Here is an 11,275-nt window from a genome sequence, read left to right on the forward strand (position 1 = left end):
TTCCTTCCTTCCTTCCTTCCTTCCTTCCTTCCTTCCTTCCTTCCTTCTGTCTGTCCTTCCTTCCTTCCATCTGTCCTTCATTCCTGGGAATGAAGTTGCCATCAACAGAAGATAGGATGTAGGTCTTTTGACTAAATACACTAATGTGATAGAAAAAATGGCTTGGTGTGTGCTGCTGCTGCAGAGCCCAGCTTCATACAGTGCAGATGATGATCCCTTATTTCAGATTTCTGTTTTTTGTAATGAAGTCCTTTAGGCAAAAGGTGACTGCAGCACTGCAAACGTGGGGTTAAATGCTGGAGCCAGGAACCTACTGTCTAATAGGCTTTTAATTGAATAGGAATCAGTGAGCAGAGATGTCGGTGATGACTGCAGGGAGGCAAACTACATCACCACGACAGAAAAAACCCACACATTCTCAAGCCCCTGTCTTTTTCAATATGCCTGCCTGCCACAAAACCGATTCAAGATAATTACAGCTGCAGTAGTGTCTCTCTCAAAAGCCTGTAATCCCCATTCACTACCTGCTAGCCCGTATTTTTCTCCTCTGCCCTTCACTTCTGCAAGTGACATTCTTAACTTAGACACAAAGGGTCTTAAGTAGGCTTTATACTATGGTGACTTGGGGCCTGCCATTCACTGTCCTTGAGAAGCTTTTAGGTATGAATTTGGCTCATTGGGCTGAAGAAATGAGAAACAATAAAGGCAGGTTAGATGGTGAAATTACGTTTTGCCCATAAGCAAACAGAATTGTAATGTTTTGTTTTTTGTTTTAACTCAGGAAATAGAAAATCAGCTCAAAGTGTCAAACCTGCGTTTCACCATTTTGTTTTCCCTCCAACAAGAGGATTTCTATTCAATTACTCCTAATCTCACCTTTATATCCATCATCACTTTGCTGAAAATTTGATTTCTGTTTTATCAAAATAGCAGTTAAAACTCTATTAAAGCACTACACAGTCTCTGCTCCCATGAGGACCCCTTGTCTGTATTTGCCTGCCTGTAGGAGGGTGATAACCAGAGAGGGAGGCTGCAAAAACAAGCTTACCTCATCTCCTAAGTGCCTGATACTGCAGAATGGGATCAGAAGGTCTTCATGGCACAGGAGCTCCCTACTGCAAATTGTTGCTCTTTCCAGTACTGGAGTTTATCTCTTGGAATGGGAAAGAGGGCTGAGAAAGGGGGTGTGGGGGGTGGAGGTGGGGTTGTCAAGGCAAACGGTTATCTTTCAGTAAGAAGTGCTTCCAGATTGGAAAGTTGCTTTGGTGCTGCCTGCGTTGTGCAGGTTATTGGAGGTTAATGTGAAATTTCACAGCAAATAAGAATGGCCAGCGGGTGGGAGAAAACGTCAGACGTAGTGGCCTCGGCTGCAAGCTGCCGGAGGAGGAGGAAGGGGGTGGTGTGATAGGAATACATCTTAATCTGGCGCTCTGTTTCTGTCAAAGCTTGTTCCGGATCAAATTATGAGCACTGGCCAGAGAGCTCAGTCCCATTACTAACAGATGAGCCGATCGCTCATCCTGTTACGCCTTTACAAGCCTTCCCTGCTACTGGAGACAGGTACAAATTTAAAGTTGACTGATGCTCTAAATTGGATCCTGTAAGTAGGGCAATGGAACTACAATATCACTTTATGATCTCGAAGTTAAAGTCCTCTTTCATGCCACGTCTCAACTAGGACTCTTCAGGCTCATTTTGACATTTTTAAGATAGCACTTTGGGAATATTGATCAAGCACAGCCTCATCACCATTCACATTACTGAACCAGATAGAAACATACGCCAGTTTGTTTTGCACATTTGCCATGTCATGGCTTCACTTTTGTCGAAGTCGAGCAGTGGTGCAAAATAAATCCCCTTTTCAAATCCACTGCCACATTTTATGTTTGTGCAAATACATCTGGCAGGTCTGATTGAGAGAGGCAATCGAGAAAGCTGTGCAAAGGAGCACAGAGGTGCTCAGGGAATGCGTTAATGCTTTGGAAATGACTGAGATGATGCGGTGGAGGGGGCTATCAGTGGCAACACGTGCTTTTATTCCAGCAAACAGAGCGAGAGAGCTGAGCTCAACGTAAAGGTAAATCTGTGCAGTCCTCCATCAAAAATTGGTTTATTTCTGTGCTTTAGTTTTTCTTTTATTAGCTTTTCTGTCAAATGCACATGAGCTGTGTGAATGGAAAGGACTGATAACAGAGCATGTGAAAGTGTCCCTCTCCTCAAATGTGAACACTCCATGGCTGCTGAGGGACGTCAGTAGATTGTTACTGTCATTCATGTACAGATGCTAATATTTGATTAGTGTGTTGTAGGAAATTACATAAATGAGGTTCTCAGAAAGCTTCATTTCTGGAAAGAATTCCAGTGTAAAATAACAATAAAATTATGCTAGTGAGGACGCCACCATGAATAAATGCTGCAGTGGACATTATGGACATTATTCACCTTGAACACATTTCTACCATTCTACAGTCAATTATTTCCCAAGTATGGCTGCTCTTCTATTGTGCTGTTTAGCGCCCCCCTTTTACGGTAGAGGTTTAGCAATGCAGCTGGTTTGTTTAGTATGTGCAAAGCTAAAGGGAACATGTAATATTACCAAAGTGAAAGCCGCAGTCCTTCATTTTAGGGTCACCAACTTTATCTATCATAAAAAGTCTAAAACCCTCTACAACTATAGCGTTAAAGTAAGTTTTATAATGTGTACCAATATGTCAAACACGTAAAATTTTAGGATGTGTCCTTTACGAGGTGAATGGGTTCCTTTATGTGTGTATTGGTTTCAACTTTGAGCCACTTTTACATCTGCAATTTGTACATTTTAAAGCCTTGAATAGTGATTCTTCATCATATTTAGCTACTTTTCTTAACCTTTAGACGAGAAAAAAAGGAAGAGTCATTCTTCAAAGGTGTCCAAAGATATAAATAAAATTAAAAAAAATAAATAAAATTAAATTAAAAAAAAAAAAATATATATATATATATATATATATATATATTCATTAAGCTTTTGCAGAGGCTGCCAATACAGTAACCTTAACAGAGTTTACCTTCAAAACAAGCACAGCTCAGACTATAAAGTCTTTTAAAACCTTGCCTTGACCTATTCTTTTACTCTTTTTGGTTGAACTAGACCATAAAATATGAAGATTGTACGTGCGTCTGTTTTTGTTGCACTTATACATATTTTAATTGGATTTTATCCCTGTTTTTAAATTTTATTTGTTAATTTGTTATTTTATTGTTTGTGTGTAACGTACTTTAGTTAGCATTTTTATTTTAAATTTCTACATAAATAAATTTGACAATGACAGTATAACTCCTCTCTAATGCCGTCAAATGTAGATACGGTAGATTGGTAGTTTACAGTATTTTATCAGTTATGTATAGGGCTCAAAATACCACATTACCGTTAAATATACAAATAAATTTTGTTAAAAGACAAAGTTGTTATAATCTTAAGGGGATAGAGATATTTGTCAAACCAAAATTCAGAACTAGTCTGAAGGGAAGGTCTACCTCAATCCAAGGAGTTGGATTGTGGAATGGTCTAGGCTAGGGCGTGATCTCCTGATGCATGCTCAATAATCCAGGTAGAAAAATCCAAAAAAGGTCAATCTGGTCATCTGGACATTCAAAAAAAACAAAAAAAAAACAAAAAAAAAAGCAAAGGTCTAGAGAGTGATGTTAAAAATGCCAAGTCAATGTGTACGTTTAAGAAAAAGATCAAAACTGGATTGTTAAAAAAATATATATGAAGTAGCTTAGTGTGTTTTTGTATTAGAATTAGAAAAATTAAAAAGTTATTAATTTTGTTCTGTTACTTGAAAATTATTATGATTGAACAAATTGTATGAAAAAAGGGGCAGATATAATAAGAATTTTTCTTCTTTCTGCTGCCTTTCATTTTAAATCTCCTGTATTTTTTTTATATAGTTATGAAACTGTTTTGGATTTTAAAATGAATAAACTTTATACCATACCATACCAAATGTATCTAACGCAGCTATGAGGTATTCTCCGTATATTGTTTTTTTTTAACTATGTAGTCTACAAAAAAGATTTGTAAAGTCACCATATTTCACACTACAATCTATATAAAAATATCCTGATGCATGCTCAATAATCCAGGTAGAAAATCCAACAAAGTTAAGTCAGGTCCTCTGGACAGTTTCTTTTTGTTGAAACGTTTTGCCTTTCATCCAGAAAACTTCATCAGTCCGAGGAGCCACAACAAACTCAGTCTTATTCATTCATTCAAGATTTATTTATACAGGTTAGTCCCATTGAACATTGGGGACTCATTTACAACAGAGACATGGTTAAAGAGTGATAACAACAGTAGATAACAATGACAACAATAGACGATCATAAAGGATGCGTACAAATTGACATTTTTATTTTTTTTATTTTTTTAACAAATTAAAATAAATTGGTAATTAAAAGGATAATTTAAAGGAAAAAAGGTGGAAAAAACAGCTAGATTATAAGGCGAACGTAGAAAACTAAAAATAGGAACATGTCTGCATTGATTTTTCCCATGAACTTAGCAAATGTTTGAAGCCACATAGAGAGGTCAAGATCGAGAGCTTCAGATCTTTTTGCAAAATATTCCAGGAAACAGGAGCAGAGTAGGAGAAGGACCTTTTGCCTAGTTCAGTTCTCACTGAGGGAACACTGCAGGTAATAATGTCCTGAGAGCGCACGCTGTAGCTGCACTCACGCAGAGACATGTAGGAGGAGATGTATGAAGGCAGCAGACCAAGAAGTGATTTAAAGATGAAAATGTACCAGTGAGAGAGTCTGCGTGAAGTTAATGATGTCCAGTTAACCAGTGAATACAGGGTGCAGTGGTGGGTACGATAATCACAGCCAGTTATGAATCTTAGTGCACCATGATAGACAGCATCCAACATCTGCAGGGTTCTTGTAGGAGCGTTCATGTAAATAATGTCACCGTAATCAATGGAGGGAAGGAAAGTCAAAGATACAAGGTGTTTCCTAGCATTTAGGGTTAGACAGGATCTGTTTCTGAAAAAGAAACCCAGTTTAACTTTCAGTTTTTTTACCAAGTTTTCCACATGAAGCTTAAAGGAGAGATGCACATCGACCAAGATACCCAAATATTTGTAGGAATCGACAAATTCAGTAGGGACACCATTAGAGGATAAAATCAGAGGAAGAACTGCTGGGACCGACTTCCTGTTTGAAAAAAGCATCCCTTTGGTTTTTTCGGCATTTAGGACAAGTTTGAGACGGAACAAATCTAACTGGATGATGTCGAAAGCGGATTGTAAAAACTGGAAAACGTTAGCAACTGTTTTAGCTCGACAGTAAACAACTGTCATCAGGGTAGAAATGCATAAATCTGAGCACCTTCAAACTGATTGACCCAAGGGAGTCAGAAGCATCCGTAATGTGTGTGTGTGTGTGTGTGGGGGGGGGGGGCACAATGATGTGTGTAGGTGTTTATGTGCACATGCAAAAAAAAAAAAGGTGTTCACTAGTGAACAAAAAAGCAACATTTCACCTATATTTCCTTTAATTTCAAACATTTAAAGCATGTTTCTCACCAAGTTTGTGTAAATTCATCTGTGGGTTTAAAGTAATTTTAACTTCAATACACTTTAATACAGAGCGTCAGGTCAGCACTATTTGTGTTTATAGAAAAATAAAAAACATCACCACTGGACTTTTTTACTTGTGTTCAACATTACTCATCTAAATGATGTTTCTCACGAAGCTTGAGGACAATAAGGTGTGGGGTTTAAAACACATTTCAACTTTAATGCACCTGAACACACAGCTACACCTGCAGCGTCTTACAGTGCCACAGTCACTGCTAAGCTAACATGCTACGTAGCGCTCCACTTCTCTCCTCCCAACATGTATACAGGTACAGAGCTGTTAAAAACTTACAATATCAACTGAATAACCTCCTAAAACCTACATCTTAGGTTATACTGCTGCAGTTAAGAACTGATTTATTATTATTATTTTTTTTTTTACCTTGGCCAGTTTTGGTGCGCCTAAAACAAATTAAAAATAAAATAAAAATAATAACTAATATAGAATTTCACATTTTATTGTATTTTGCCAAACCATTACTATGTAACCTCTCAAGCCAATATGATGCCATCTGTTGTGCTGTTATATTAGCAAGTTTTTCTTCTGCCAATGATTTACACCAAAGGTGAGAAAACCTTCACACAAACTGCTGTGCACCCCCCCCCCCCTCCCCCACACACACACACACACACACACACACAAACCAGTTGCAGTGGAGCACTGAGAAGGTTTCACTGGGTGAAGAAAGGAGGAAGTAACTTTGGCACCATGCTGACATCCATCTGCTGTGTAGCGGTCCCCCAGGGGCCTGACACTACGGCTGCTGCTGTGTCCCAGTTATCACTGGTATCTGGGTGCCAGGCACCAGCAGAGTTCAGATGGCTCACAGCAAAAGTGGAAGAGCAGCTAAGTTGTCATCATCGAACAAATCATGTTAAGATGATGCAGCAAGCCCAGAGTTAAATGTGAGAACTAACACTGTCCTGCATTTGAATATTCAGAACCTTTGGCAGGTGTTGGAAACATGAAATGTTCCAGAGCCCCTTGTGAAGGTATATAAGAAGATCAGCAGGATTTAGTAAAGCTACTTCAGCTCAAAGATTAGTTTACTCTATAATTTATTCATGCCGATCCGACGTTCTCATATAGAGCTTTACAAGTTGTTCATTCTCTTGTAAACAATTATAATAACCACTTCATTATCCATATATAATGACTCAACTGGGTACAAAAAGTGTGGGTAAACAAAGGCAGACGAAAGTGAAATGTGTTTTTCAGCTTTAGCAAAGCCTGATAGGGATGATGTGGAAATATTCACCGGATGCTGCCTGTGTGCATGTTTTCACCATTTCTGTAGAAATGAGCTGAGAGCTGCAGTCCAGCCAGTGCTTTTATTTCCTATCTGAGAGAAAATCACATTATATGTCGGACTAACAGTCCTCGGCCTTGCTTGTTGTTGGGAACTGAAGCCAGTAGGACCCTTGAAACTTGAATAAAAACCAGCCTGCAGAGAAGCTGGTTCTGTTTAGGCTTCAACATCCAGGGTCTCGTGGAGGTCTAATATGCAGGAGAAAATACCGCTTTCAAGAAATAAATAAATAAATGTGTGACAGGCTTCAAAACATTTTTAGCTTAAGCTTTAGATTTTAGCTCAACAGCAGTATTATTTTTTTTAATAAATGTGTGAGCTCATATCAATCTGAACGGAGCAGTGAACTCACAGGTTAGATTAAAAAAAGGCTTAAAAAGACGTAGATTATCCTGGATGATAGTTGTTATACTTTGCCTTGTTTGTACTGAATAACCCAATTACTCTTATTTGTGTTGCAATTCTGAGGTTATTTTAGTCCCTCGTTGTGCTATTAAATACTTGTGCCTTCGCAGCCCAAATCTGCCATTTTTACACTGAAAAAATTCCCACTTAGTTAAAGCCAGTTTGACTTTTTATTACCTGGAAAGCCTTTCAGATCTTTCAGTATGTGCAACCATTTGCTTTATGTCTAAATTATAGCATTTATAACAATTCAGTTTGTTTTAGTTTACCTCGGGTTTCCTTATAAATGTTGATGATATAGGAAAACTGTTATATGTCTAATGTTACTAGATTAAACAGATTACATTCTATAACATCAGAAACACTGTATGCATGATAACGAATAGGTTAAAGTCTTTGAAACGATTGCGTGACAAAACTGTAAACTGGCGTGTTTGTTTATGGGATTGCTATATAATGCTGTTTAGAGGTGCGGTTGCAAACCAAATGGATTAAACATGCTTTCAAAAGCCAAGTGACATCCAATTTTCCAAAAGAAAATATGAAAATTAGATGTTATAAATCTTTATAAATATTTAACCACAGCATTACAATGAAAGATGCACTGCAGGGTGGTCATGAACAAAAAAAAACACATTAGGCTCAGTTTATGGATAAAATACAAAACAACACTTGATCCAAATGAATCCTTTTTTTAGCTTTTCTTTCTGAATAACATGTAACGAGTAAGTCTGCCATTCAAGCTAGGACACATTCCATACTGCACTACATCTTCACGACCAACTCAACCTGTAAGAACATGGCTGGATTATGGTCATTTGGAAAACCTTCAGTTTGAAGGCAATCGTGGTGCTGCTCTTAGTGCTCACCAAATAATTGTTTTTCTGCTACTTTCTGCTTCAGCGTGCTTTACTGTGCAGTTACCATATGTTAGATGCATGCACCCATGATGGTACAACTCCGTACCAACATTTACCCCGTGCCTGGAGCCCGCCCTAGCACTAAACCTGTTGAACTGCATCAAGATGCAAGTATGCACTCGTAAGAAGATCACACTACATTAGCACGACATGACCCTTACGGGTTTGTGCTAGGTGGTTTCCATGACCTTGTTGCATTCAAACGTCAGCATGGTCAGACTTTCGGGATGTTTGGGTCCTGGTGAAATGTGAGCAACCACCACAATAATGCATCACCATGATCTTGAGTCTAGCAGTTTGTGCATGATCTTGGGCACATCACACTCTGTCATATGTAACGGATGGTCTATCGGGGTCTTAAGACAAGCCTGAAGACTACACCAAGACCCTGCAGAGACTACCTATGTACCAAAAGTTCATGCTCAATAATCCAGGTGCAAATCCAACAATGTTCAGTCAGGTCAGTCAGAGGAGCCACAAACAACCTGGAGTCCCACAAATACCACACTCCTATAGTGGAACAAAACAGTTTGCTGGTGATAAGATGGTTTCTGGGGCTCGACCTCTCCACCATCAACTCCTCTGGGGCAGTCATGCCAAATGGTTAAAAAAATACCACCTATGTAGTAACAGATTTTTATTTATTTATTTATTTTAATCTCAGACTCTTTGGGAGTCGTAACTCACGAACACACAAAAATAAGCAAAAGTATGCATTGTTACTTTATAAAACATACATTTTAAATCATTTATTACTTTTACTATGACGTGTGTACTATAGCGGTGTCCATTACGCAACATAGACGGATTGCCACAGGGAGCCTCAGTTTTATCATTAAACAAAACTGGTCTTTTACATTAAACCTTGGATTCTAAAAAAGTTAAATCTGGTCCTCTGGACATTCAAAAAAAAAACAAAAAAACAAAGCAAAACAACAAAAAATGTAGAAACGTTTCGTCTCTCGTCCGAGAGACTTCTTCAGTCTGAGGTGCTGTTTTCAGCTCAGTCTCTTAAATAGCACCTTCTCAGAGTGGATCAACCAGTTTTGCTGCTGACAACCAAAACCAGCTGATCACATGCTCAAGAAAGATCCAGTCCCCCGGCACAAACAGAGTAATGTTGTGTATGCTGTTCAGTGTCAGGAGGGCTGTGATCAGTCTTACATCGGGGAAACTAAACAGCCACTGGCCAAAAGGATGGCCCAGCACAGAAGATCAACATCATTAGGCCAGGACTCTGCGGTCTACACTCATCTCCAGGCCAGCGGTCACTCTTTCAGGGATGAAGATGTTCACATCCTGGACAGAGAGGAACGATGGTTTGAGAGAGGAGTAAAGGAGGCCATCTTTGTGAAAAGAAACCGTCCATCATTAAACAGGGGTGGAGGCCTCCGTGTTCAACTGTCCCCCTCTTACAATGCTGTGATTGCTAGTATCACTCAGCCCTCTGTGAATAGTAAACAGCCATCAGTGTGCTAATGATCCATTGTTAGGCTGATGGTCCTTCTTGAGCATGTGATCAGCTGGTTTTGGTTGTCAGCAGCAAAACTGGTTGATCCACTCTGAGAAGGTGCTATTTAAGAGACTGAGCTGAATACAGCACCTCAGACTGAGGAAGTCTCTCGGATGAGAGACGAAACGTTTCTACATTTTTTGTTGTTTTTTTTTTTTTTTTTTGAATGTCCAGAGGACCAGATTTAACTTTTTTAGATTTTTCTACCTGGATTATTGAGCATGCATCAGGATAAACCTTGGATTTTTTTTTTTTTTTCTAATTGATTGTTTTATTCACATTTTTTATCTTGATGCACTGAGAAAAAAACTCTTCAAGACTCAGAATACAGTAGCCTACACGTGTTTCCTGTGAGACACAAAGTTGTTTATACCATGTCTGTGTCAGTTAACATTTGGATAATTTGGAAAAAGACGCTCCAAACTTCAGCCAGAAGACAAATTAGATTTACTTCTCAACAAGCCTGTCATATAAATTTATCTGTGTGAACAGTTGGACTAATTAAACAGATGCAGCTAATCACATTAACTGTGTTTCTGTCCCCGTGTTTGATTTCCGAGGTGCTGCTCTGCACATGCTCACCGGCACACAGAGAACTTACTGAGATCATTTGTTAAACCCGAGTTTTTCCTCTTTTGACACACTTTGTGAATACACTCCGCTGTTGTACAGAAGCGTCTGTGGTTCATCATCACAGTTAACTTGCTGCGTTGCACTGGAAGACCTGCTGTATTTCACGCTGGTTCACTTTCATGGTTTACTGGGACTCAAACGGGAACTCCGCTATCAATAATGTTTTAAATCCCACCTGGAAATTTCTTGCTGTGACAGTTCAGATGAATGCTACAAAAGAAAGTCACTTTGGCTCTGGATAATAGTTTTCTCTCTCTCTCTCATTCTTTCATCAGGTGTAAGCAGCTGACATACTCGGAGGACCTTCCTCAGATTTCTGTGGTCTTTATCTTTGTGAACGAGGCTCTGTCAGTGATCCTGCGCTCCGTTCACAGTGTGGTCAACCACACGCCGGCACACCTGCTCAAAGAAATCATCCTTGTAGATGACAACAGTGACAGCGGTAGGACATTTTACAGTTCTATTAAAAGTCGAAATGAAGAGCTTAAAACAGAATCCCTGCTCTCCAGAAGTTGCATGCATTCTGAACAGTCTTTACTTGCCTTTGACACACTCTGCTGCACATGTACTGGAAGTAGAACTGAGGCTGCAAGACACATCGCTGGAATGTGAGAATTTCACCAAGTGCAGGATAAATAATGTTGTTTTATTCTTATACTTGTTGCCATATTCCAAATCCTTATAAGTATTCCCTTATATTGTTAACTTGTAACTTTAAAGGTGCTTTTTCTGACTCAAAACCATCCATCCATCCATCCATCCATCCATCCATGCATCCATCCATCCATCCATCCATCCATCCATCCATCCATCCATCCATCCATCCATCCATCCACACATCCACCCATCCATCCACTCATCCATCCATTC

At 39.1% G+C, this 11,275-nt stretch overlaps 1 protein-coding gene across 1 annotated transcript in view; it reads left to right on the forward strand.

The window, feature by feature from the left end:
• The window catches only part of galnt9 (polypeptide N-acetylgalactosaminyltransferase 9), a 184,903-nt gene that overhangs the window by 7,679 nt on the left and 165,949 nt on the right, over positions 1 to 11,275 (forward strand). Inside the window, exon 2 of the mRNA XM_037681249.1 lies at positions 10,681 to 10,847. Coding sequence (XP_037537177.1) covers positions 10,681 to 10,847 — 167 coding nt within the window. The remainder of the gene's footprint in view (positions 1 to 10,680; positions 10,848 to 11,275) is intronic.

The sequence above is a fragment of the Nematolebias whitei genome, chromosome 8, assembly GCF_014905685.2.
Source record: "Nematolebias whitei isolate Nwh7 chromosome 8, NemWhi1, whole genome shotgun sequence".
Classification (NCBI taxonomy): Eukaryota; Metazoa; Chordata; class Actinopteri; order Cyprinodontiformes; family Rivulidae; genus Nematolebias; species Nematolebias whitei.